The 27512-nt window shown below is 46.8% G+C and overlaps 2 protein-coding genes across 4 annotated transcripts; one reads left to right on the top strand and one right to left on the bottom strand.

The window, feature by feature from the left end:
- On the bottom strand, nt 1-12059 carry TP53 (tumor protein p53). 2 transcript variants are annotated; one of them, XM_049858782.1, is made up of 12 exons: nt 11976-12059; nt 7116-7222; nt 6390-6491; nt 6194-6215; nt 5843-6103; nt 5210-5396; nt 5015-5127; nt 4651-4760; nt 4194-4336; nt 4018-4091; nt 1580-1686; nt 1-982 (listed from the first exon to the last, which is right to left on the bottom strand). In XM_049858782.1, the coding sequence occupies exons 3-12, from the start codon at nt 6461-6463 to the stop codon at nt 901-903; spliced, it is 1173 nt and encodes a 390-aa protein (XP_049714739.1). In that variant the 5' UTR covers nt 6464-6491; nt 7116-7222; nt 11976-12059; the 3' UTR covers nt 1-900. The 2 variants fall into 2 exon arrangements, with proteins under 2 accessions (XP_049714739.1, XP_049714738.1); XM_049858781.1 differs by lacking the exon at nt 7116-7222.
- Nucleotides 12060-12114: 55 nt separating this feature from the next.
- On the top strand, nt 12115-27363 carry WRAP53 (WD repeat containing antisense to TP53). Of its 2 annotated transcripts, none has more exons than XM_049858777.1 (10): nt 12115-14053; nt 14186-14284; nt 14703-14814; nt 25030-25118; nt 25309-25399; nt 25507-25639; nt 26198-26406; nt 26598-26701; nt 26848-26985; nt 27107-27363. In XM_049858777.1, the coding sequence occupies exons 1-10, from the start codon at nt 13653-13655 to the stop codon at nt 27351-27353; spliced, it is 1623 nt and encodes a 540-aa protein (XP_049714734.1). In that variant the 5' UTR covers nt 12115-13652; the 3' UTR covers nt 27354-27363. The 2 variants fall into 2 exon arrangements, with proteins under 2 accessions (XP_049714734.1, XP_049714735.1); XM_049858778.1 differs by having other exon boundaries at nt 26848-26992; nt 27107-27338.
- Nucleotides 27364-27512: the final 149 nt, after the last annotated feature.

The raw sequence follows: 27512 nt of genomic DNA, 5'->3' as shown, positions 1-27512 counted from the left end.
TGATAGCAAAATTTTATTGTAAAATAAGAAAGGTATAAAAATGGGATATAAAAAGGGAAGAGGGGAAGGCGTACAGGTGAAGAACACAGATGTGCCCTCCAGAGCGCAAAAGAAATTAGACCCTGAGCACCTGGGGGCAGTAAAACAGATGGAGGTGGATACAGACCCCACTAGGAGCCGGAATCCTCCAGCGAGAGTGATGGGGTGAGGTTTCCTTTAAGGTGCTGAGGTTTACCGACAGGCTAGACAGGAGCTGGCTAGGCCAGCAAAAAAGGGACTTGGAAACTCCCTCCCCTTAACCAGTTACCCCGTCAATCCACCAACCAACAGGGACAGGGGACTAGCACCCCCAAGGGGCCAAGGCCCAGATGCCATGTAACCTGAGGGTTCTAAGGCCAGGCAGGCTGATGACCTCCCAGCCCTCTGGGATTGTTGGGTCATAGATACATCATTTCATTAACCTCACAGCAAGCACCGTGAGGTAGGTATCAGCATTTTATAGATGTGTACATTGCTTTCAGGAGAAATTAAACACCTTGAGATAGCTTCCCTGGCTAGTCTGCTGGTGCTCTGGGCTTCCAACCCAGGTATGGCTGGTTCCATGACTGATTTTAAAATTTAACTCTTACATGCTGGAATATTATCCTATCTCTCCCAAGCATTCCTTATAGTAAAAACCTTAAAAATAGAAGCTGGAGTGTCCCAGCTGCCCTCACCCCATAAAAAACACCAGTGCAGGCCAACTTCTTTAGTAGAGGCCCAGGCCAAGGTAAATGATAAATTCCTGGGTGTTTCGGAGGCACACCTGTATGAAACCGGGTTCAAGCACCTGAGTTTCAAAATAGTAGGAAAGGAGGACAGGGGTGGGGTGTGTAAATGGGGGACAGGAAGGGAAGGACTTCAGTCTGAGTCAGGTCCCTCTCTCTTGAACATTGGTTTTTTATGGCGGGAGGTAGACTGTCCCTTCTTAGACTTCGAAGGGCTGTAGAGGAGAGAAAAAAAGGCGGGGGGGGGGGGTTCGGTGTGTGATGGCACATCATACCAGTGAGAGGGTTGGGCCCTTAGAACAAGGCTTTGAAGGGCCTCAGGCTGGAGCAAGAGGAATTGAAGTTACAATCGTAACCACCACCTGCAGCCACTTTTACTGAGTACCTTAGGGTACTCATGCATATTAATCTCTTAATCTTCACGTACCCCATTTCACAAATGAGGAAACTGAGGCAGAGAGGAGTACTGAAGTCACACAGGACTTGCCAGTACTCTCAGCTCTTCCTGACACTTTCACACTTATTAGGCCCCTACTTGAGACCCCCCAGCTCTGAGCTAAGGGTTTTTGGGAATGGCAAAGACCCACCCGCTACCATCCACGGGCTTGAAGGGTTCGTGGACCCCCTAAGGCAGGGAGGTGGCTGTATGATACAGGTGGAAGAAGAATTTAAAGGGATGTGCCAGTAGGCTGTGGACCCAATGGCTAGGGTTAGTTGTCTTTTACCATAAGGGTAGGATTTGAAATTGAATCTCATGGATTTCCAGCAAAGGAAGATAGGGCAGTGGCTGGGAGGGGGCCCAGGTCACTCACCTGGAGTGAGCCCGGCTCCCCTCTGGCTCCTTCCCAGCCTGGGCATCCTTCAGCTCCAAGGCCTCATTTAGCTCTAGGAACATCTTGAAGCGTTCACGCCCACGGATCTGCAGGTGTGAGGGAGGATAAAGAAGTATTGGCCCTCGGATTAAAAAAGTCAATATGGCCTTTTGTCTCTGGTTTCTGAAAATAGCCCTTGGAATCCCGGGCAATCAAGATGTCTTTTGTTTTCTAAAACAGCCAGGCAACACTTAAACATGTGCACATAATTGGGAGCCCCAAACTCTACCCTGACCACAGACCTCAGAAAGGGAGGGGGCATGATACAGTCAATCATGTATATTTATCAAGTCAAACATATGCATTAGGCCACAGTGACTCAGGTACCCTGAACCTGGGAGCTTCCTCTTTTGGGGCTTCCAGGAATGGGGAGAACTTCCATGCACAGGTGAGTGTGTCCCTTCATGGGGACAGTGGAAGTCTTGTGCAGTGAACTCTCCCATTAAAAAACAAAAACAAAAACATTGCCATGGAGTTGATTCTAACTCATAACAACCCTATGGGACAAATAACACATCCAAAGTATGTGAAATGAAATCTTGACGTCCTTGCTTCTAATGAGCATTCTGGTTGTACTTCTTCTAAGACAGATCTGTTCGTTCTTCTGGCAAGTTCACGGTATATTCAACATCTTCAGCATAACCATAATTAAAAGGTGTCAATTCTTCTTTTGTTTGCCTTTTTCATTGTTCAGCGTTCACATGCATATGAAGCAATTAAAAACACCATGGCTTGGGTCAAGCACACCTTAGTCCTCAAAGTGACATCTTTGCTTTTTAATACTTTAAAGAGATCTTTTGCAGTAGATTTGCGCAATGCAATGCATCTTTTGATTTCTTGACTGCTGCTTCCATGGGCATTGATTGTACATCCAAGTAAAATGAAATCCTTGACAACGTCAATCTTTTCTCCATTTATCACGATGTTGCTTATTGGTCCAGTTGTGAGGATTTTTGTTTTCTTTATGTTGAGGTGTAATCCATACTGAAGGCTGTGGTCTTTGATCCCCAACAGTAAGTGCTTCAAGTCCTCTTACTTTTAGCAAGCAAGGTTGTGTCATCTGCATATTACAGGTTGTTAATGAGTCTTCCTCCAATCCTGATACCACATTCTTCTTCACAGAGTTCAGCTTCTCGGTTTATTTGCTCAGCATATAGATGAATGCAATAGAATTGAAAGTCCAGGAATAAATGCATATATCTACGGTTAACTGATTTTCAATTAGGGCACTAAGTCCATTCAACAGGGAAGGAAGCGTATTTCTTAACTGATTTAAAAAACAACTCTATAAAACAATACGTATACAATTATATTGCTGGGTCCATAACATAGAAATATATTTGACAATAACAGCACATAGGAGGTAGGTGGGAGGCAAAGTTGTATTACCTGCTGCTGTCGAGTCAATTCCCACTTACAGAGACCCTACAGGACAGAGTACTACTGCCCCATAGGGTTTCCAAGGAGTGACTGGTGGATCGAACTGTCGATCTTTTGGTTAGCAGCCTAGCTCTTAACCACTGTACCACCAGGGCTCCTGAACTCTCCCAGACCTTCCCTTTATTCTTTCTGGTTATAATAAATGGGTAATTTTAAGTATAGGTAATAGTCTCTGAATTTTGTGAGCTGTTATATAGAATTAATGAACCTACCACAAGGGGCAGTGGGACTCTGACTTAGCTCAGGGTGGCTCAATTCAGAGAAAGGCTGTAAAGGCAGACAATGAAAAAAGACAGAGTCCTAGCTTGTGACCTAGCCCCAGGGAGCTGGGGCAGGAGGAAACGACAACTGCTAGTCTGAAGTGCAGGGAGTTGCACAGACTCCTGAGCCTATGGGTACCTGATGACCTGGACCTTGGTTGCTGGGGATGAAATCTGACCTAACCCTGGTGGTTAGGGTCAGGGAGAGGAAGTGCACCGAAGTGGCCAGTGATGACGAGAGATAAAAGTAGGGTTTACCCCTTTAGTAGTGCATGTAGCCAAGCACTGACAAAGTCATAGAACTATTTTAGCGATCTCTTAAACAAGTTTCTTTCTGAAAGGTGGTTCTCTAAAATGTACAATTGTACAAGCTGATATTCTGAAGTTATGACCAAAAGCCATTGTCTCTGAGCCACCACTGCCCCCTGATGGTAAGTACCCTAATTGCAGGCAAAGCAGCCAAGAAGAAAATAGCATTTTGTGTGTCAGACTTGAAACTTAAATCTTTTCCACTTTACAAAGTCAGAGCCATGAACAGAGAAAAGAGAGGATAGAGAAACTGCATCTAACAAAGAACAGTCAAACCTCACAGTCCCTATGTTTATACCTTTTCTGCCCTTACCCAATCCCACTGAGTAGGGATAAGAGATGACTATCTGTCTCCCCCAAACTTGGTACCTGAAGGGTGAAATATTCTTCATCCAGTGGCTTCTTCTTTGGCTGGGTAGAGGAGCTGGTGTTGGTGGGCAGTGCTGGGGAAATAGGCAAGGGGTGGTGAGAAAGGTACAGAGTGAATTCTGGACAGAATCGCACCATCTCGGTCTCTTCCACCTTTTCTTCTCCTGTCTGCTTACCTCGCTTAGTGCTCCTCCCAGGGGGTGGCGGCTCTGGGCAAGGCTCTCCCTTCTTGTGGAAATTTTCTTCTTCTGTCCGTCTGTCTCTTCCAGGACAGGCACAAATGCGCACCTCAAAGCTGTTACGTCCCAGCAGATTACCACTATCCAGGGTAAGAGGGAGGTAGGAGGCAGTAAGGAAGTTGGACCCTATGTTCTGCTGCAAACCAGGCCCCTCCTACTCCCAACTCCCCTCATCCTATCTGGGGCCTATGCTCCAGCTCCAGGCATATTGAGAAGCCATAGGCAAGAGAGGTTCCAAAGCCAGAGAAAAGAAAACTGGGAGGGAGCATATGGGTAGAGGGAAGAACGGGTGGTAGTCTGGGAGAAAATGGTGAGGGAGGGGCTTAGGGGACAGAGACAGACAGAAGGCTGGGGAGGAGTGTGCCAGCATGAAGGGTGGCATGTGGGTCCCCACCTGGAGTCTTCCAGTGTGATGATGGTGAGGATGGGCCGCCGGTTCATGCCCCCCATGCAGGAGCTGTTACACATGAAGTTGAAGTGGATGGTGGTACAGTCAGACCCGACCTGGGAGAGAATACAGGCCCAGGTTGAGGTTACCCAAACCTCAGAAGACCAGTAGCAACCAGGGGAGGCTTCTAGCCTCTGTAAGCCTCAGTTTCCTCAACTGTGGAATGGGAATAACCCACCTTCTCTGCATACCTCATAAGGTTGTAGGGAGGTCAAGTAAGAAGCAGGAGAAAGCCTCTGCCCCTACTGGATGGACCCTAACACCCCTTTCCGGGTCCCCTTTCCCAGAGAGCCCCATTGCCAAACCAGACCTCGGGCGGCTCGTAGGGCACCACCACACTGTGTCGGAGAGTGATGCTGTCCTCCAGATACTCAGCACGCAGGTTTCCTTCCACCCGGATGAGGTGCTGAGGAGGGGCCAGGCCTAAGAACAATTACAGAGAAATTAGGGGTTATGGGGCCCTGGGCAGCCACCCCTGTCCCATCGCCAGCCCCTGACCCCTCACCATCGCTAGAGTCAGAGCAGCGCTCATGGTGGGGGCAGCGCTTGACGACCTCCGTCATATGCTCTGACTTCTTGTAGATGGCCATGGTGCGAACACGGGTGCCGGGCGGGGGTGGTGAGGCGACCCACAGCTGCACTGGGCAGGTTTTTGCCAGCTGGCAAAACAGCTTGTTAAGGTCAGGGGAGTACTGTAGGAAAAAGAAGGAGTTGAAGGTCAGGGGGCAAGTGCCCAGGGGTCAAATGAACAAGCACTGCTGAAGCACCCACTGAAAGCCATGTACTATGTTGGGAGGGTAGCCCAGAGATGACAGGGTTGGGGTCTACGTCATAGCACCTTATATTCAAAAGGAAGGGAATAAATGTGAGAGAAGGAGGCAATTTTCCACATCCCTGTAAGAGACCATGCAACAGATATTTTGAGTATGATGAAATGGATGAAAGCCAAAGGTCAGCAGGGGAAATTCAACTTTGGGGTATGGGTCAAGGGTCATAGACTAAATGGGTGAAATTTAGAAAGATGGACAAGAAGCCACAGGCTGGAAAAGAAACCTAAAGTTCTGAACAACAAAACCCAGGGGGAAGATGGCCAGGTATCAAGAAGTCATGTATAAAACAGCCCCTCAGGACCACTGACCGTGCAGGTGACGGACTTGGCTGTCCCAGAATGTAGGAAGCCCAGACGGAAACCATAGGTGCCAGGGTAGGTCTTTTGGGAAGGGACGGAAGATGACAGGGTCCAGGAGGTGGCTGGTGCGGGGGCCACCGGTGTAGGGGTGGCTGGTGCAGGGGTTGTGGACATTCCCTGAGCCTCAACTTGGCTTTCTAGCCAGTTTGCAGTGTCTTCTGAGAGTAGCAGATCGTCCATGACCTCCACTGCCGGGGGTAGTGTGGGGGACTGCAATTGGGAGAAACGAGAATCAAAATGGCCAGGCTGCTAGCCCACTGGCCCTGCAGCCCCTGGTTCCTTCCCACCCCCAGTTCTTACCAGAACCGGATTCTCAGGAAGGCTGAAAGACAAGAGCAGAAAGTCAGTACTGGTTTTTGATAACTGATTACGACTCTGCTTCACACGCTTCTGCTAGGAGGCTGGGGATGGATGGGGTGTGGTGGGGTAGGCAGGATGGGGACAGCAACTGCAGGCTGGGCAGTGAACCTGGCCTTCCCACCAGGCCTTCACTCACAGTTCCCATAAGTATGAAAACGTCTCTTGACTCAGAGGGAGCTCGGTGCTGAGATCTGACTGGGGCTCCTCCATTGCAGCTCCAGGGAGGGCAATCTGGCCCCTATGGAGGAATAAGGGAGGGTCCAACATTAGACACGCCCAAACCCAGGTCCCCCAGCTGGGAGGGATCCCTCCCCCAACACCATCCAGGGTCTGAAGCACAGCCTATGGATCTGCTACTGGGCTGGGATACAGTGGGCTCCCCACCCGACTTCCTGGGGAGCAAGACTGCCTTTTCACATCTCCTCTCCTCAAACCTTTCACCACAACCCAGGCTGCTCCTGTCCCCCCGACCCCAGCTGATGACCCTGCCACTCCCTTCAAGGAAAACCTAGAGAGGGACTTCCAACCTCCCTACCACTAAATCTATAAGCCTCCCAGAATTTACACCTTACTTCTGCCCTCCTTCCCGTTAACAAAGATGAAGCAGCCCCAGCCCATAAGTCCCTGGGTGTTATAAATGGTTAACGAGCTTAGCTGCTAACTGAAAGGCTGGAGGACCAAGTCCACCCAGAGGTGTCTTGGGAGAAAGGCCTGGTGATCTACTTCAGAAAAACCAGCCATTGGAAACCTCATGTAACACAGCTCTAGTCTGCCACATGGGGTCACCGTGAGTTAGCTGGGACCCACTCAGTGGCAACTGGTGGAAGGGGTACATTAGTCTAAGGCTTTCCCTCTTACGTACCTAAGAGTTTGTAAAATCCTTTCACAGCGATTATCTTATTTGTCCTGAAAGCCACACCTGCCACTTTACAGGTAAAAAAGGTGAGACTCGGAGAAGGTTTAAGTGACCTGCCAAAGGTACACACAGGAGGGGAATGAATTTTATAAAAAATGACGCTTCAAATATCAAAGAGTGAGATGTTTACTTCTGTACAACCTACTCTGCAGGACTCTCTTTGTCATCAGTTAAGGCCTAAGGTGTAAATCTTAGCCAATAAGTTCTTCCAACTGAGGTTGTTTGGCAAAGGGTCAGTTATCACAGCCTCCACACAGTGCCGAGTAGAACAGGAAGAGGGCATGGACCACGTGCATGCATGGAGGGAGGCAGGAGAAGCAATCCCAAACATTTGTCTTGGGGAGAAAAACCAGGGTCCCTCCAGATCAATGACCAAAAAAAGACTTTTATGGCAGGGAGGGACTCAGAAGGCAAAAGCCCTAGATTAAAAAAAAAAAAAAATTTTTTTTGCCCATGACCTTAGACAACATACTTCATTTCTCTGGGTCTCACTTTTCCTCATCTGTAAAATGGAAACAATCACAATACCTATACTACAGGAATAATTTTTTGGCTTCCTCACTCACAGAACTTAAACTTTACTCATCTTTGTGGTTTCAGTGCAAAGTGCTCAGGAGCTGGGAAACACGGGCAGCCCCTGGGTGCAGGGGCTCTGAAGCAGGCAGGCTAGGCCTGCATCCCAGTCTAATAGCTATGTAACTTTAGGAAGTAACCTAACTTCGCTGTGCCTTAGTGTCCTTCACTCTAAAATGAGAATTAAAGTACCTACTTTATTCCGTTATTATGAGGAATAGAAAGAGTTGAGAAAAGTGCCTGGCACACAGTAAGAGCTCAATAACTATTCCAGCACCACCAGCTGCCATCAAGTTGATTCCAACTCGTGGCAATCCCACGTGTATCAGGGTAGAACTGCGCTCCCTAGGGTTTTCAATGGCTGATTTTTCAGAAGCAGATCACCAGGCCTTTCTTCCTAGATACCTCTAGATGGACTTGAACTTTCAACCTTTTGGATAGCAGTGGAGTGTGTTAACTGTTTGGACTACCCGGGGACTCCTCAATAACTGTTAAAACCCATTAACCCGTTGCCATCGAGTCAATTCTGACCCATAGCGACCCTATAGGACAGAGTAGAACTTCCCCATAGGATTTCCAAGGAGCAGCTAGTGGATCCCAATTGCCCACCTTTTGGTTAGCAGCCCGAGCTCTTAACCACTATGCCACTGTTTATATGATAATGATCCTTATTCTAGAATGAGAACTTTGTCATGGTGGGCTAGTGGGGCTTTTGCAGTACTGCCCCCACCCTGTTAATTCAAGTTCACCTCCTTCAGGGACCTGTTCAGTAAACACATCAGGAAGGGCTGTTCTGGGATGGGGGTGCTCAAGGTCTCAATTCCACTCAGAGATATACAACCTCATAGGAGGGCCCAAGCCAAGCCCATTGCCTTTGAGTTGATTCCAACACTTTAGTCCTCAGTAGCAACTGAATCTGCAATGTTTCTTTCTCTAAAGAGCAGGCCATCACTAGCAAACTTTCTCAGAGCAGGTATTCTCCACAGGTACCAGTGAGGTGGCCACGACACAAAATGTTCAGAAGTTGAAGAGGACTTTCCAAAGGGCTGGGGAGGCCAGACATTTATATGGGGGAGGAAATCAACACTGCTGGGACTCCAGGGAGGGGCAGGCCCCATGATAACAATGGCTGTTGTTTACAGGCACCCTCCAGGGCCCACTGCTTTCTGTGGCTTAAATCCTCTCAGAAAGCCCTTAAGGTAGGTATTATCACCAGATGAGGGGACCGAGGGTCAAAGGAATTAAGTCACTTTCCCAGGTTCATAAAGCTCCCAAGGGGCAGGGCCAGGGATTTGAACCTGGGCTGTCTGAAACCACATCCAAGATCTAATAATTATGTTGCTCAAGCTTCACCCAGAAGCTGGCACTTTTTTTTTTTTTTTTTTGCTGAAAGTTATTTGATTAGGAAAACAAAAAAGAAAAATCGATTCTGGAAAGGATCTGAAGCAAAGTACCAGTATCTGGAAAGATTTAAAATGCACACACCTTACTATTCAGCAAAATCACTCCTGGATCGACTCCATAAAATATATTTGCATGTGAGCAGCAAAAAGGAGTCTTACAAAAAATGTTCAGTGCTGTTCCTAATGGCAAGTGGCAGGAGACACATAATATCCATCAATAGAATGGCTAAATAAACATGGCATATTCACAAAAGAAGCTTACTGCAGTAGTTTACAGAAATTAATATATCTGTATGTATGTAAACGTATTATCTCAAAACAGATTGGGTGATAAATAAAATTTGTAGAAAAAAGCAAAACACAGTATTGTCAGAATCAAGTCGATTCTGACTCATGGTGATCCCACGTGTGTCAGTGTAGGACCGTGCTCCCTAAGGTTTCCAGTGGATGATTTCTTGGAAGTAGACTGCCAGGCTTTTCTTCTGAGGTGCCCCTGGGTAGACTTGAACTTCCAACATTTTGGTTAGCAGCCCAGCTTTAATGGTACCACCCAGGGACTCCATGTATCACAAACCACAAGGCAAATTAAAAGAAAAGAAAAAAAAAAAACACAAAACGACTATTTATTGCCTATAAACATATGCATGTAAAAGTGCGAAAGACAGGCCACAATTAACATTGACAACATTTTTGCTATGATCGCAACAGTTTCTGGGAGACAGGTATGTGTGCTCATGGGATTGGGAGTGACAGTCAAAGGGAGGTTTATGTATACTGCTGTTGCCACCCGTTACCCTGCTGTATTTATTAGCACTGGTAGCTTTTCATGAATTTTCTATGAGGATTTCTTATATACACAAAACTGGCTGTGAATAAAGCTATTTAAGTTCTTCTTTTGCAATCGCTATGATTTTTTTTTTTTTTGCTTGGTTAGGACTTTGTTATATCGCAGAAGCGATGCGAGTGGAATCTTTTCCTAGCTCCTGATTGTGGAGGAAAAGCATTCAGACTCTCACTATGATGTGTGCTGTTGATGGTAAACCGTCGTGGATTCCCTTTATCCGACTGAGGACACTACCTTGTTCTGTTTTTTCACATTTTTCTTTTTTTTTTTTTTTTATTGTGGTGCCCAATATAGCTACTTTATTCGTAAAAATAAACGTGTTTCCAACTCAATGGCCACCAAAAAGAGAATGGGTAAACGGTGAAATATATAAATAAAAATACTGAAACACCACTGATAAATGCAATGGATGAATTTCACACACATCATGCTTTAGGAAAGAAGCCGGGCATAAAAGAGTACATCCTGTATGACTCCATTTATGTGGAGTTCTCGAACAGGCAAAACTAGTCCATTATGGCAAAAATAAAAATAAAGGTGTGTGTGGAGGGTCCGAGATTGAGGAGGAAGAAGCATGAGAAAACTTTTCTGGGGTGATGAAAATGTTCTATATTTTCATGGACGTATGGGTTACATTCATCTTCCTGTACACTCGAAGTTGCACTATGTGTAGCTGCTACAAGTAAAGAAAACAAGAAACACATTAAATACCGCGCACAGTGCCTGTTCGTAGCAGGTGCGTGGTAACTGCTGAATGAACCAAGACCCTACGTGATGGAGATGCGGGAGAAATGGACTCTCTTTGGGCTTCAAGCGGGTCGCACCGCCTCCCTCCCACCAGCAAGAACCAGCAGGGTCCGAAGGGCTGGACTTGGGACCTCGGAGCCCGCCCTTCCCCTAGGCCCGCCCCTTCCGCTTTCAGGACGTTCAGGCTGCGTCCGAAATTGGAATTGCTTAGCCCAAAGCCAGGTAGAAGATAGATTGTTTCTCAGGCACAAACCAACGGCCCATTATTGCCACTTTTTCGCCCTTGATTTTCAAGTGTAAGCCTTCTCGGAAATATCCAGGTTTGCACTCTGCATTTTTATTTTTTAACCCATCCCACGCAGTGGTCTCGTCCGCCTCGATCGCAGGCGACCGGGGGTGGGGCACACCATTCAAGAGGGGGAGGGACTGAGCTTTGCATCAAAACAAATACCCCTTTTTTTTTTTATACAAAAGAGGTAACTAATAAGTCCTGGGAAAAAAGAAAGGGAAAAGAAAGAGCAGCGTTCCTCCGCAAGTAATACGAACTAGTCTGAAGTACATTTTCTGTTTCCTTCTACTCCCCTCCCATCGGGTGACTAGTGAGCTGCTCCGATTAAAAGAAACCGGAAATGCTATGCGAGCGGCAGAAATGCAAATGTAGAGCCAAACAATAACAGGACTCTCCTAACAGTCTTTAATTGAATTATCTCCACCTAGCAGCGCCGGGGCTGGCTGGAAAGACCACGCCAGGAAGGACAAAGGTCCGGAAGTTATGGACCCTTACCAGTTCGGGCTTGCTGTTATCACCTCAAATAATCTTTTGGGATGGAGCCTGAGAGTCCACCAGGATGCCATGGGCTCTAGTCTCGAGCCATGAATTCCCAATGTTCCGAGATCGGACAGACTCAGACCCCAACTCGTTGAGCGTCTTATTTCAGGATTCCCATACCTGGTACTTGGATAGGAAGGTAGGGTGGGGAAGAATCTCTTAGGCCGGCTCAAGTTTCCCCTAAAGCCCCACTCTCCCGCCCAGGTGTTAAAGCTCTAAATCTGCTGGTACTAACATCCTTTTACTCTACCCCCAGGGCTCGAAACATTGCACTCCTATGTTGATCCGTCAGCCAAACTCCAAAACTCGCTAAATCTCCAATGCCCCACCCCCAGCCCCTGCGATCTCCGAGCTGAAAATGCACGGAGCCGAAAGCTTAGAGAGGACTCATCAGGCTGTCAAGAGCTTACCCGAACCTCAGGCGAGCGTGTAACCGTCCTTGGAAGCACGCTCCGAGCCCGGACACCAGGTACCGCCAGAGCCCAGCAGCTAGCTGCAACCAGGATGGTGGCTTTGGGCTTTTGAAGAGCTGAAAACTTTTAGCGCCAGTGTGAGCACATGGGAAGGGAAACTCCCAATCCCAGCAACCACCGCGAGGCTTCTGGCACAAAGCTGGACAGTCGCCATGACAAGTAAGGGCAAGTAATTTGCCTGTAGGCAGGGGCGAAGCGGATAAGGAGTGGGAGAGGAGGGAGCGAAGAGAACCAGGATTTTGTGGTGGGGAAGTTCTACAAACTAGAGCTGCAAGAGTAGAATTGATGGAAAACATTTTGGAGTATTCAGGCCATTGTGTCAAATATGCAGTGTGGAAAAAAAAGAAAGCCTTTGTACTTGCTTTTCCTTCTCCCTAGAACGCTTCTCCAGGTAGTTGGATAAATTTCTTCTCATCAGCTAAAATGTCACCTGTTACGGAGGCCGTCTTTGATATCCCCATCTACCCTATTCTTTCAGATAATTTCCTTCACAGCCCTTGTCACTATCTGAAAAGATTTGTTCATTAACTTCAATACACAGCAACGTAAGCCTTTTAAGGGCAGAGACTTCGTCTACTGATAGAAAGTTAAAAAAAAAAAAAGCCAACAAGTAAAAACAAACAAACCTGTTGCTGTCAAGTCAGTTCTGACTCATGGCCACCCCATGTGTTGCACAGTAGAACCGTAGAACTGCTTCATCGGGTTTTCTTGACTGTAATCTTTACGTGGAGCCCTGGCAGTGCAGTGGTTAAGAGCTGACCGTCTAACCTAAAGGTTGGCAGTTCAGTTCCATCAGTCGCTCCTTGGAAACCCTATGGGGCAGACTTATAGGGTCGCTATGAGTTGGAATCAACTCCACGGCAACAAATTTGGATTTTTTGGTTTAGTGTTTATGAAAACAGATAGCCAGGCCTTCCTTCCATGGCACCACCGCTGGGTAGTTTTGAACCGCTAAGGAGCACAAGTTTGCACCACCCAGGGACCTGGGTAGCAAGAATATTTTTTTGATAAATGAAAAAAGAGGGAGGCTTGCGGAATTTGGCGACTGAGACGCAAAAGAGGTTCAAAAACTGTAAAGTCAAATACAGTGCTGGCGCCCACTGCAGATTACGTGGGTAAGCGCTTTAGTCTTTACGAACGACCGCTGGAGACGGCAGGGGGAGCTCGGGTACTTTCGCCGAGGCAAAAGCGTTCAGCCTACAACTCCCAGCAGCCATTGAGGGTCCCAGAGCTTAATGGGAACTGTAAACGGTCTGACGTACATCACCGCCCCGCTCCGCCCCTCCTGTGGGTCTCCCGGGAAATCTGATCTGGGATGCGGAGGCCCAATCGGAAGGTGAGGCCAAATCCCGCGAGAGCAAGTGGCGCGTAGCGACCCACGGAGCTAAGGAACGCTGTGGTTTCCACTTTGGTGTGCCCAGTTCGTCTCGCTTGCTGGAGATCTGCCCCCTCTCGGGAGAGGAAGGGAGGCACAGGTGGGTTTCTCCGGTCCTCGGTCCGGATCCCTGCGAAGTCTGAAGCTGCCCCGGCCGCTCTGCGAAGTAGGCAACCAGTAGCCAAACGGAAGAGGGTTGCCCGGCCCGAGGCCAGTGTCTGTCGCACTTTCTCTGCAGTATGCAGACGCCGGAGGCGCAACCGTTAGCTCCAGACTGCCTTCCTTCAGTCCAGGCCCCAGCTCCAGCCACTCTCTCGCCCCAGGCTTCCCCGATGGATAAAAATACGGACCCTGAACTAATACTGCTGCCACCCGAAGGGGCTGATCCGTCCAGGATATCCCCAGATCCCGTGGCTGTCTCAGCTGTGTCCCAGGAACTGGGTGAGGAGGGCCCAGCTTCTCTCTCCACTCTCTCGGAAACGGGATTTGGTACCCCTGGGGAGTTGAGTCCTCGAATCGAGGAGCAAGAACCTGAAAATGCGAGCCTTTCTGCAGAAGAAACGAACAGACCGGAGTTGGGGTCTGGAGAAGCCATGGAAGGTGTGTCCAAAGAGCCAGCTTTAGAGGATGAGGGAAACACGTAAGTTGACTCTGGGATCAGGAGTTTGGAAGTGTGAGATGTATGGTATCCTCCAGCCCTCACCTACTTCTCCAGCCCCATTTCCTCTTCGCTTTGGCGATCCAGATTTGTTGTCTCCTATCTTCCTTCCAGCACTTGGAATTACAGCTTCTCCCAGCTGCCTCGATTTCTCAGTGGTTCGTGGTCAGAATTCAGCACCCAACCCGAGAACTTTCTTAAAGGATGTAAATGGTAAGTAAGGATAATGAGACAGGGTCACTTGAAAACACCCCAGGTATATTAGTCCTGGTGGCACAGTGGTTAAGATCCCAGGTTGCTAACCAAAAGGTCGGCAGTTTGAATCCACCAGCTGCTCCATGGAAACCCTTTGGGGCAGTTCTTTTCTGTCCCATTGGATCACTCTGAGTTGGAATTGACTGACTGCAGTGGATTTGGTCTTGATTATCTGGGAGAAGGACCTGGTTGAGACAGAGATGGGGGAAAGAATAAGAATCCCTCTTAAGATTGAGCTTAAATTCCATGCAGGGCTTTGGGTCCTCCACTTCTCTCAAGAACTTAGAGTGCTTACCTATCCCAGAGGTAGGCTCAGCCGTAGCTTTACAGTTGGAAATCATGTGTCTGCCCAGCCTTGTAACTCTTTTGCTTTTAGGGCCCCTGACGGTTCCTGCATCTTGACCAATAGTGCTGATAACATCTTACGGATTTACAACCTGCCCCCAGAGCTGTACAGTGAGGAGGAGCAGCTGGAATATGCAGAAATGGTAAGGGCAGGGGCTAACTCTACCCCTTCCTCAGATACCTTGCATTTAACTCTTTGCACTTAGATGGAGAAAACATAGTCTACATGTCTCCTATTCACAAACGGGACCCTTCTGCACCATGAATTCCAGGCAGCATTTTCTGCCCTGAATTCTGAAGTATTTGAAGAGATCTTTGCCTCTTCTTCAACCAGGAATATATTTTTTATGAAAAATTAGTGGGTTTCTTGTGGTAGTATTTAATTTATCTACGGATATTTGTTGAGTGACTAACCAGTATGCCAGTCACAGTGTTTGGTGCTGGGATGAACTGGTGAACAAGACAGATGAAAAGCTGATTTCCTTTCTTGAGTGTGAGATAGACAGCAAACATGTAAACCTATAAGTAATCAGGATCATTACAGGTTATATATATGCAATGAAGGAAATGAACAGAACGAGAGACTAACTGGAGAATACCATTTTAGCTAAAATGGTGAAAAAGGGACTGTTTGTAATGGAGATGCTTGAGCTGAGACCTGAAGCCTGATAATGGGCCAGTCATGTGAAAAGCCATGGACAGTGCATTCTAGGAAGAGGCAATGACATTACAGAGATCAAGGACTAGGAAAGACTTCTGGGTGTTTAAAGAACAGAAGGTCAACATGGCTGGACTGAGGCAAGTGAGGGGAAAAGTGGGGTGAGGATGGTGGGTAACTAGGAGCCATGTCATGTAGAATCTTATTTTCTTTTATAAGGATACTCCTCATGATTGGATTAGGACCCACCCTATTCCAGTATGACGTCATGCTAACTCATAACAGTAGGGTCTTCAAAGACCCTAATTCCCAACAAGGTCACAGTCAAATGTACCAGGGTTTAGGATTTCAGTGTATCTTTTTTGGGAACTCAATTCAATCTACAACTGCCTCCACGGAAAGTGAGACCAGCAAGTTTAGTTTTTCTGTGTGTGAAATGAGGATAATAGTAGCACCCACCTCACAGAGTTGTGATAATTGGAAGAATTAAAAATAAATTAATGTAAAGTGCTTAAAACAGTTCCTGGCATATTGTAAGTGCTCAATAAACGCAGGTAGTTATCAGTGTTAGCTGAGTGAAGACAGGGAAATAGGAAGATAGTCCGGTTGGGTTTTGCCAAGAGAACAGCAAAGTTCACCAGGATTGTTGAGTGTGTCTGGAGGAAAATGCTTATACTGATGGATCAGAATCTAAGCTGAGTAAGGAGATGAATTGTAAATATGTTTTTTGTGGGGGTGAGAGTGAAAATATACACAATAAAACATTCTTCAATTTGATAATTTCTATATGTATAATTCAGTGGCACTGATTGCATTCTTCATGTTGTGCAGACGTTATGGCTGGACCTTTTCCACATTACTCCACCACCACTGACAAACTCAGTGCCCTCTAAGCAAAAATTCAGTCTCTTCCCATTCCTCCCACTCCTGGTAACCACTAATAATCTTTGGTTTCTATATATTTGCTTATTTGTAGATATGTTTTTGATGAAGCTGAATAGTTGTAGTGGGAATGGCTGAACAAATGAATTGCGTGGGGTCAGAGATGACTGTCAGAAATTGAAATTGAGGTGCACCCTTGCTGCTGATGTCCAGGCCCAGGACACAACCATGGCAGTGGGTGACAGGTAGAGTCATGGCAATGGTTGTGGGTGCTGAGGGGGGAGTCAAGGAATGAGAGAGGCCAGGGCGCTGGACAGGTGCATTCATTCTTTCATTGTCTCGTTCATTCAACAGATTTCTGTTGAGCACATTCTTACCTGCCAGGCACTGTTTTAGGTCTTGGGAATTAGTCAGGAACAAAACGTACAAAAGTTCCTGTCCTCATGAAGCTTATATTCTCATGTGGGGAGCAAGCAATAAAGAAATAACCAAGTATTTTAGTCATCTAGTGTTCCTGTGACAGAAATACCACAAGTGCATGGCTTTGACAAACAGAAATTTATTCTCTCATAGTCTAGTAGGCTAGAAGTCTGAATTTAGGGCACTAGCTCCTGGGGAAGGCTTTCCCTCTCTGTCTAGCTCTGGAGGAAGGTCCTTGTCAATCTTCCCCTGGTCTAGGAGCTTCTCAGTGCAGGAACCCTGGACCCAAAGGATGTGCTGTGCTCCTGACACTACTTTCTTGGTGATATGAGGTCGCCCTGTCTCTGTGCTTGCTGCTCCTGTCTCTGTTTTATATCTCAAAAGGGACTGTCTTAAGATGCAACCTAATCTTGTAGAAAAAGTCCTGCCTCATTAACATAACAGCCTCTAATCCTGCCTCATTAACATCATGGAGGTAGGATTTACAACACATAGGAAAATCACATCAGATGACAAAATGGTGGACAATCATACAACATTGGGAATCATGGCCTAGCCAAGTTGACATTTTTGGGGGACACAATTCAGTCCATGACACCAAGTAAAATGTCTGTCTGACCAGTGCCAGGGAGAAAAAGCAGAGAAGAGGATTAGGGGAGCAAGTTGCAATTTTAAAAAGGATGGCCAGGGAGGACTCACTATTAAGGTGACATTTGAGCAGGAATCTAAGGAAGTAAGGGAGAGAGCTGTGCAGATATCTGGGGGAAGTACGTATTGGCCAGAGAACAGCAAGTTCAAAGCTGTGTGGAAGTGTAAGATAGGAGATAATAGATAACAGGATGTTAACAAAAATGGTAATAAGAGTATCGGCGGGGAGAGATGTTGAACTAGGAGAGAAGGTCTCAGTGAATGAGGGAGGGTGACAAAAAGGGGAAAGCTGGTCTGATGGCAAGAGCTACAGAGGAGCTGCAGTCTTTGGAGATGAAAGATCTGGAAGTGACAGTGGGGAACAAAGTTGACACCCACCTATGTCCTGTCCCTGGGGTGCTGGTGAGGGAGAGTGAGGAGGAAGCCATCTTAGCCTGAGAGGACCGCAGGGGACAGCCAGACCCAGGCACGCCCAGGTGGGTGAATGGAGCATTCTGAGAAGAGGATAAGAAACAAGAGAGGCTTTGCTCCTAGAGTAGGAGTCTCACAGGTTGAGTTCAAGGATGTGGAGAGTAGGCAGTGTGTGGGGGGTTGAGGCAGGGTAGGGGATGTATAGAGTGATACACAGGTCGTGGGGAAAAGGGGTGACCCAGAAGGCAGGGACTTATAGTGCCTGAGGTCAGCTGGGATGAATCTTGATGGCTTACCCAAAGAAGAAGGATGACCAATTCTGGGGATGGCCTTGAACCTAACATGCAGCTCCTTAGATCCGAGGCCTGATCAGCTGCAGACATGAGTTCTCTGTACAGGAAATAAGGACTGTAAGCTCTGGTTCCTGGAACAGGAATCAGCTGTGCATCAGGGCCAGCTGGGCACGGTGCAGCCTTCCTGAGAGCTCAGGAGCAGAGGGGCCCTCTTGGGCACGGGTAGTTAGAGGCGGCTCTGGGAACGTGGGAGGCTCAGTATTGATTGCGCAGCTGCATTTAAGAGAAATGGAACATTAAAAGGGAAAAAGTCATCATTGCCTACCACTTTACAAAATTCAGCCTTTTGAGTTTTTCTCCACTTTTTCCAAGCCCTGTTCAGGTCCTAAAAGCTTTTTATGTGGTTGTAATCATATAGTGGATGGTTTTATATGCTGCTTTTTTCCCTTAACGGTGCCGTCCTAAATGCTTTTCACGGCGCTCCAGGCTTCAGAGTTACCAGGTTTAATGGTGTGTAAGGTTGCACTGAGTGCCTATGATCATTTTCTTATCTACTCCCCTCGTTTGGACATTTGGGTGGTTTCCAGGTTTTTTACATCATAAATTAATCTTCAGTGAACATCATGTATTTTGAGCGTTGGTTCTTTTTGAGAAATTTTATAGGAAAGAAATAATCTGGGATATTGTATGCTCCCACTTACATGAAACAGACAAATGTGTAGAGACCAAAGCAGTAAAACAATGAAAAGAAAAGAAATACCCTGGGTCAGACAATATCTGTCAATGTTTTTGAGACCTTGGGATATAGATAATCAACTTGTTTTCAAAGCTGTTTTTTTTTTTTTTTCTTCGCACCTGCATGAGTGTTTCAGTTCTATCACGACCTCACTCATAAGGCGTTTTCATTTTGAATATCTGCAAGTTTAATATTGGGAAATGGATAAAATTTATATAGACGGGGGAATTAGGGAGTCATTTTAGAAGCTATTTCCCTATGATGCTTCTCCCCAACTCCTCTTTTCCCTTCTCTATCTTCCACAGAGCTTTCTGGAAACCTATTTCTTTTGTTTTTTTAAAAATAGTTTTATTGTGATAAAAAAATATATACAACAAAACACTTACCAATCTACCATCTTTTAATGTGCAATTCAGTGACATTGGTTGTGTTCATTGTTTTGTACAGCCATCACCACTATTTGTTTCCACATTTTTCCGCCACCATTAACAGAAACTCAGTGCCCTGGAAGCTAAGACTCTCCTTTTCACCTCCCTCCCACCTCTGGTGGCCACTAGTGAACTTTGGTCCTATACATGGGAACTCCTATTTATAACTCCTCAGCCTGTTCCCTGAGTACTCTCCCTGCCCTGCAGCCCTTACCTGACGCCTTCACTTCCCTCCCTCTCTTTCCATCCAGCGGAGCCTTTGCATCCCCTGGGCCCTACATAGCTCAGGTTGAGGAGGAGGGCTCTTGTCCTCATTCCGAAATGCTATATCCAGACAGTTGCTTTTTCACCTTTGTGGAAACTTTTCCTTCAAGGTTATGCCATCTGATTCTGCTTCACTCACAGCCTTCCTGTGTGCCCCAAGTCCTTCCATCTTGGTGACCTCAGGCATTCAGACCAGAAGCTAGGATCTCATCCTTTAATCTTTTCCTTAAACCCTTCACATCCAATTAATTGCCAAATCCTAACTCATCCACCTAATCTAATTCATCCACTTCTCTCCATTCTGCTGCCTCTACTTCAATTCAAGGTACTGTTATTTTTTTTGGGTCTAATGTTACTGAAACAGTCTCCTATCTTTATTTGTTGATGAAAAAATTATTTGTTGACTATTATATATTTTTTAGGTGTTGTGGAAACAGTGGTGAGCAAGACAGACATGATTTTTGCCTCCTCAGACAGGTCGGATGCGATGAGTAGCACAGAGGGCTATAGGAACATCTAGCAGGGGCGCCTTGCTCAGCTTAGGGGGTTGGGGGAGACTTCCCAGAGGCAGAGGCTTCTAAGAGACCTGAAGGATGATTAGGATTTAAGCAGGAGGAGTTGCTGGGGGAGGTGAAGGAAGACTATTCCAGACTTGGAGACTAATACATTTGAAAACTTGCAGGTTGAGGGTAGGGTGAGTTGGCACCTTCTGGAAACAGAGAGTTAGAATGGTGGGATATAGAGGCTTTCAGGAGGTAAGTAGAGAGAGATGAGCCTTGAGAGGTTGGTAGGGAGTAGGAGCTCGGTGATGGAAAGCTGTGTAAGGAGTTTGGGTTTTATACTGAGGGTTACGTGGAGTCATTGGATGTATTAAGCAGGAGAGTGACACTGTACAGATTTTCAGTTTAACAAGGTCTCTAGGGCCTCAGTGTGGCTTCAGTGTGGAGAATAAATGGGTGGGTTAGAGTGTTGGGGAGCAGGGAGGCCCGAAGAACATGTAGAGTGTTGTAGAAATGCTGGCATGAAGGCAATGGCCTGTAACAGGGTCTTAGGAGTGGAGGCAAGGGGAGTGGGCAGATTCAAGAGAAACCTACAAGGTAGAATTGGCAAGACTTGGTGTTGGGTTGACCAGGAGGAGGGAGGTGAAGAGTATTAGTCAAGGCTGCTGTTAAAGTTTCAGGCTTGAAAATTGGATGTGGAGCCCAGGAAGAACAACAGGTTTGAGGGTGGAAAATGATAAATTGTTATGGAAAAATTAAGTTTGAGGTGCCTGTGGGACATCCAAGTGGAGCTGTCCACCAGGCCGTGGGATATTTGGATTTGGAGTGTAGAGGTGAGAAGTCATGGGTGGCTGGCACCACCCTGAGGATCTAACAAATAACCAACAAAGGATTGGTATCCACCCTATCTGAAGATTTTTTGCAAGTCAGTAAGAGAAAGATAACCAGTAGAGAAATGGGCAAAAATTATAAAAAGGTGTACTTACATTGCTAGCATACAGAAGAATGTTTAATCTCACTAGTAATGAGGGGAATAAAATTTATACCCTAACGAATACCATTTCACATCCTTCAAATTGAGAAGAATTTAAAAGCCCGGCAATACCAAGAGGGTACAGAGAACAGGCACTCTTACACCCTGCCGATGGGAGAGTAAATTGGAATAAGCACTTTGGAGAAAAATTTGACATTATCTAGAAAAGTTGGCAAAATGCATACCATACACACAGCCCAGTAATTTTCTCTTTAGCAGAGTCTGTAAAGAAACTCTACCACACGGATATAGAATGTTAAAGCACACTAACCCGAAATGGAAAAGCATGAACAACTGTGTCTTAGTTACCTAGTGCTGCTGTAACACAAGTACCACAAGTGGGTCGCTTTGTTGTTATTTGTTGCCATCGAGTCAATTCCAACTCATGGTGATCCTATGTGTGCTAGTTGAACTACTCCGTAGGTTTTTTTTTTTTTTTTTAATAATTTATTTGATTTTTTGTTGAGAATACACATAGCAAAGCATATACCAATTCAACAGCTCCTACACGGACAATTCAGTGACATTGGTTACATTCTTCAAGTTGTGCAACTGTTCTCACCCTCCTTTTCTGAGTTGTTCCTCCCTCATTAACATAAACTCACTGCCCCCTAAGGTTCCTGTCTAATCTTTTGAGTTGCTGTTGTCAATTTGGTACCATGTAAGATAGATCTTCAAAGAGTATAATGCTAAAGGCAGACATTCTTTATTAGTTAAGCTAAACTATGGTTTGGTTTTAAGAAGACTTCAGGGGATATTTTTAGTTTCAGGTTTAAAGATTATCTCAGGGCAATAATTTTTGAGGTTGTTCTAGTCTCCATGGCTCTAGGAAGTCTGGATTCCATGAGGATTTGAAATTCTGTTCTGTATTTTTACTCCTTTTGATCAAGATTCCTCTATAGAATCTTTGATCAAAATGTTTGGTAATGGTAGCCGGCACCATCTAGTTCTTCTGGTCTCACAGTAAAGTTCATGAAGGCAATAAACCACACATTCCATTTCCTCCTCCTATTCCTGACTTTACTTCTTCCTTTGTTGCTTCACGAAAATAGACACCAACAGTTGTGCCTGGAATGGCCATTTGCGAGCTTTTAAGACACCAGGTGTCATGGATTGAATTGTGTTCCCCAAAAATATCTGTCAACTTGGCTAGGTCATGATTCTCAGTATTGTTTGATTATCTACCATTTTGTCATCCTATGTGATTTCCCTATATGTTGTAAATCCTATCACTGTGATGTAATAAGATGGATTAGTGGCAGTTATATTGATGAGGTCTGCAAGATTAGTGTCTTTTTTTCTTTTTTAACTTTTATTGTGCTTTAAGTGAAAGTTTACAAATAAAGTCAGTCTCTCATACAAAAATTTATATATACCTTGCTATATACTCCTTATTTCTCTTTTTTAATGAGACAGCACACTCCTTCTCTCTACCTTGTATTTCCATGTCCATTCAGCCAGCTTCTATCCCACTCTGCCTTCTCATCTCCTCTCCAGACTGCAGCTCCCCACATAGTCTCATGTGTCTACTTGATCCAAGAAGCTAACTCCTCACCAGTATCATTTTCTATCTTATAGTCCAGTCCAATCCCTGTCTGAAGAGTTGGCTTTGGGAATGGTTCCTGTTTTGGGCTAACAGAAGGTCTGGGGACCATGACCTCCGGGGTCCTAGTCTCAGACCCTTAAGTCTGGTCTTTTACGAGAATTTGAGGTCTCCATCCCACTGCTCTCCTGCTCCCTCAGGGGTTCTCTGTTGTGTCCCCTGTCAGGGCAGTCATTGGTTTAGGAAGCATCTTAACCCAATCTCTTTTGAGATATAAAAGAGAGGAGTGAGCAGAGAGACGTGGGGACCTCATACCACCAAGAAAGCAGCGCTGGGAGCAGAGCGCATCCTTTGGACCTGGGGTTCCTGCGCTGAGATGCTCCCAGACTAAGGGAAGACTGATGACAGAGACCTTCCTCCAGAGCTGACAGAGAGAGAAAGCCTTCCCCTGGAGCTGGCACCCTGAATTTGGACTCGTAGCCTACTGGACTGTGAGAGAATAAATTTCTGTTTGTTAAAGGTGTCCACCTTTGGTATTTCTTTTACAGCAGCACTAGATGACTAGAACACCAGGCACTACACAACGAACTAGGGGGTAGAACAGAAGCACTAAAGACATTGTTAGGCCAGTTAACTGGGGTGTCCTATGAGACCATGACCCTAAACCTCCAAAGAAGGAACCAAATCCCATGAGGTGTTCGGTTGTACCTAAGCAGCCTCAGCAGCTGCTCCCTTTTTGTTGTTGTTTTTGTAAATCTATCCATCATACAGCGTTTGCCGATTCAGATTTTTGCAAGTGTACAACTTGTTGACAGCAATTATATTAATCAGCTGCACATCCATAGCGTTTTCAAGACTATGACCTTTCGGAAGCAGATCCTCAGGCCTGTCTTCCAAGGCACCTCTGGGTGGGTTCTAGCCACCAACCTTTCAGCTAAAAATTTATTTTCCCATGGTTCTGGGGGCTAAAAGTCCAAGCCATGATCTCAGTTATGTCAATTCCTTCCTTGTCGGTAACCCTGGCCATTCTTTGGTTCTTTAGAGCTCTTGGCTTGTTGATAATCCTCACATGGTGTCTGTCTTCCCCCATGTATCTGTCTCCCTGTCTATTCTGGCGTTTTTATAACTCAAAAGTAATTAGGTTTAAGATCTGTCCTACACTGGTGTGACCTTGACTGATTGAGTGATTGTAGTATGGAAAGCAATTACATTACATTAGATAACAGTATGGAGGGCGATTACATTACATTAAATGGCATTATGGAAAATAATTACATTATGTTATGGAAGATAATTTGCACTATTCATGGCCAACTAATTTAATCACATGTAGCTGCTCCCTGACAACAATTAGACTAGTGTTTGGCCAAACATTTGCAAACCACAGCCTAGCCTACTTGATGCATAAAATTAACCATCACAGATGGTCAAGAGAAGGATAGACCAGTCCAGATACATTCACAAGTGGAGTTGTGTCCAGCAGTTGAAAATGCATGCCATAGAGCTAAGTGGATCAATATGGTTGAGTCTCACAAGTACAGTTGCAGAGGGGCACATTAATACAAAGTTTGAAGACATGCAAGATAATGCTGTATATATTTTTTCTCTGAATATATTCCTAAGGAAATCCATGAGAATGATAAGTTCAGGACAGTGTTTATCTCTGAGGGAGGATTTCTGTAGGGAAGGGATTTTAATTGTTTTGTATAATACTTTAAGGAACCCTGGTGGTGTGAATGGTTAATCAATTGGCTGCTAACCCAAGAGTTGGCAGTTCAGACCCACCCAGTGGCTCCATGGTAGAAAGATCTGGCAATCTGCTTCTGTAAAGATTATAGCCAAGAAAATCCTATCGAGCAGTTCTGCTATATCACACGGGGTCGCTGTGAGTGGAAATCAACTTGACGGCACTGAACGACAATAACAATATAATACTTTATTAAGCTGGGTGGAAGGGTCATGGGCTTTTTGGTTTTGTTTTTTTAAAAAACATTTCATTTGTTTGAATTGTCGACTAAGTTTTTAAAGGATCATATGGCGCGCCTACTTGGTGCTCAGTAAATGCTCGTTTCATAGGTTGGCTCTTTATCTCTGGTCTGGATGTTGTTTTGTTTCTTTCTCGCTGTTTAAAAAAGATGAGTCTATTTGGCGCCCTGATGGCGCAGTGATTAAGAGCTCAGGCTGTTTACCAAAAGGTTGGCAGTTCAGATCCACCAGCTGCTCCTTGGAAACCCTGTGGGGCAGTTCTACACCATTCTGTAGGATTGCTATGAGTCGGAATCATCTTGATGGCAACAGATTGGGTGTTTTTTTTTTTTTTTTTGGTTTATATGGCTTTTGGTGGCCTAAATTTGACATTAAAGTCTGAGTTGACCCTTGAACACTGAGATAAAGATTCTGTTCTTTGTATTTACCCCATCTGCCGTCTCCTTCCTGGTTAAATGCCTACAGTCTCCATCTCTGCTGTAAAACTACTAGAGACGTGCGCTTCTGACTCCTTTTCCCTCTTAGTGACCTAGGCATCCCCCCCATCTCTTTCCAGGCCCCTGTTCTTCGAATGGTGGAAGGTGACACCATCTATGACTACTGCTGGTATTCTCTGATGTCTTCAACCCGGCCAGATACCTCCTAGTAAGTAATGTCCTTCGAGCCCCTCACAGTTCCAGGGGGGCCCTCTTCAGAGGACAAGTCAAGGGCAGCCAGGGGTCTTGAAGAGAGGGAAGCTGGTGTGCCCTTCAAGTGGGAGCTGAGAGGGCTGGTCAGTTGGCTTCCTTCCCTTCCTTTGACAGCACTGGGGCCTCAGTATCCATGTCTCTCTCAGCGTGGCCAGCAGCAGCCGGGAGAACCCAATTCACATCTGGGATGCATTCACTGGGGAGCTCCGGGCTTCCTTTCGTGCCTACAACCACCTGGTATGGACCTGCCAGCTCAGCCCCAGCTCTCCTCCTGGCCCAGCTTTACTCCCCTGAGGATGGCTGGGGCCTCGAGAGGCCTGTTTTGAGCCCTTTCCTGCCCCCAGGATGAACTGACGGCAGCCCATTCACTCTGCTTCTCCCTGGATGGCTCCCAGCTCTTCTGTGGCTTCAACCGGACTGTGCGTGTCTTCCATACGGCCCGGCCAGGTCGTGACTGCGAGGTCCGGTCCACGTTCGGTGAGCATGTGTGCATCCAAAGGAGGATGGGGAAGGGGACTGCCACTTGCAGAGGGGCCTTCTGGGAGCCAGGTGCCACCACACATGGGGTTCCATTTCTTCCTCAGCACGACATGGGGAGGCAATTTGATGTACAGTTGGCAGAACAGAAAACAGACTGAGAGAGGGGAAGAAACTTTCCCAAGGTCAACCAGCTGGGTAGAAGAGTTGGTTTACTCTGTCAGCGGTGTACCTTTTGGCCTCCGAATCTTAGTATCTCTGGGAAATATGAGGTGAAGCTGATTTCATTTTCCTGTAGGCATTCAGATATCCATCCCTTCGAGGAAAAACTGAGATTTGAAAGGGAGGAAGCAAGACTTGGGCATTTAGTCATTTTGGGGGGAGGAAGGATCTGGGGAGCAACAGATATCTTTATGCTGCTTGTGGTGAATGGGGTGGGGGAGACTTTGAGGCACAGCATATTGGCTTGGGGACAGGAGACAACAATATGCCTCTGAATAGCCTGGTTGATGCCAGGTCTCCTTGCCCTCTCCCCTACCTTGTTCCTTCTCTCTCCAGCAAAGAAGCAGGGCCAGAGTGGCATCATCTCTTGTATAGCCTTCAGCCCCACCCAGCCCCTCTATGCCTGTGGCTCCTATGGTCGCTCCCTGGGTCTCTATGCCTGTGACAGTGGCTCTCCTCTTGCCTTGCTTGGGGGGCACCATGGGGGTATCACCCACCTCTGCTTTCATCCTGATGGCAACCGCCTCTTCTCAGGAGCCCGCAAGGTAGGAGGGCTCGTCCTGAGATCCTAAGGCAGGTAGGCAGTTGGGCAGGAGTGGAGGTGTAGTCTGTGATGTGTTGGGGGACAGGGGGTGGGAAAATCAACCCCAGCCAGAGGAGTGCCTGTAAGCCTTGAGGGGAAGCAAGGCTGTCTAGGGGAGTAGGAGGACTTCAGTTCCCCATTCGGTGTCTTCAGGATGCTGAGCTCCTGTGCTGGGATCTCCGGTGGCCTGGTCATCCACTGTGGTCCCTGAGTCGGGAAGTGGCCACCAATCAGCGCATCTACTTTGATCTGGACCCGTGAGTGGCCATGACTTCTTCCTCCCCAGGGCCCTGATGCCCCGAGGAATGCCAGAGCCCAGCTATGGGTCTCAGCCTTTGAGGCGAGGGGTTCCTGCCGCAGGGGTGATGCCTCTATGCTAGCAGGCCTCTCCTCTCTCTGCCAGGACTGGGCAGTTCCTCGTGAGTGGCAGCACTGGTGGAGCCGTCTCTGTGTGGGACCTTAGTGGGGCTTTGGAGGACAGCGGGAAGCCAGAGCCAGTTCTGAGTTTTCTGCCCCAAAAGGACTGCACCAATGGAGTGAGGTCATCAGTTCAGTTCCACAGATCTAGGGGCTTGGGTTGGGGAGGGAGCTGACTTCCTGAGGGAGTGAGCATCTCTGGGAGGGGGAGGTTGCCAACACACCCTGTCTACCTTTCCCTTCAGCCTGCACCCCAGCCTGCCCCTGTTGGCCACTGCCTCTGGTCAGCGTGTGTTTCCGGAGCCCATGGAGAGTGGGGACGAAGGGGAGCAGGAGCCGGACCTTCCCCTGCTCTCCACGCGCCACGCCCACCTTGATTGTAGGCTTCAGCTCTGGTGGTGTTGGGGGGGCCCAGACGCCAGCAGCCCTGAGGATCACCAGGGTGAGAAAGGACAGGGAGGACCAGAGTGCGGTGGGGATGAGTTTATATAAAAATGTTTTATATGGTACTGGAGTCTGTGTGTCTCTTTGGGGAGGTGAATGATGGAGGTGGGGGCAGGGGAGAGGGCTAGCGGGATCTCTTTTCCATCAGCAGTGGGCACTGGAATATTGTTTCTGAAACCAGGGTTTGAGAGGTGGGACTATGCAGGA

The sequence above is a fragment of the Elephas maximus genome, chromosome 19 (genome assembly GCF_024166365.1).
Source record: "Elephas maximus indicus isolate mEleMax1 chromosome 19, mEleMax1 primary haplotype, whole genome shotgun sequence".
NCBI classification, from domain to species: Eukaryota; Metazoa; Chordata; class Mammalia; order Proboscidea; family Elephantidae; genus Elephas; species Elephas maximus.
This window is presented reverse-complemented; position numbering and strand designations above follow the sequence as displayed.

What these genes read in the sequence shown, in the direction of transcription:
- WRAP53 (XM_049858777.1), top strand. Translation starts at nt 13,653, where the DNA reads ATGCAGACGCCGGAGGCGCAACCGTTAGCTCCAGACTGCCTTCCTTCA. An exon ending in TTTCTTAAAGGATGTAAATG is followed by an intron (nt 14,285 to 14,702) that starts GTAAGTAAGGAT and finishes TTTTGCTTTTAG; the next exon opens with GGCCCCTGACGGTTCCTGCA. An exon ending in CGAGGTCCGGTCCACGTTCG is followed by an intron (nt 25,640 to 26,197) that starts GTGAGCATGTGT and finishes TTCTCTCTCCAG; the next exon opens with CAAAGAAGCAGGGCCAGAGT.
- TP53 (XM_049858782.1), bottom strand. Translation starts at nt 6,463, where the DNA reads ATGGAGGAGCCCCAGTCAGATCTCAGCACCGAGCTCCCTCTGAGTCAA. An exon ending in CCAAGTCCGTCACCTGCACG is followed by an intron (nt 5,397 to 5,842) that starts GTCAGTGGTCCT and finishes TTTTTCCTACAG; the next exon opens with TACTCCCCTGACCTTAACAA. An exon ending in TGGGAGGAGCACTAAGCGAG is followed by an intron (nt 4,092 to 4,193) that starts GTAAGCAGACAG and finishes CTATTTCCCCAG; the next exon opens with CACTGCCCACCAACACCAGC.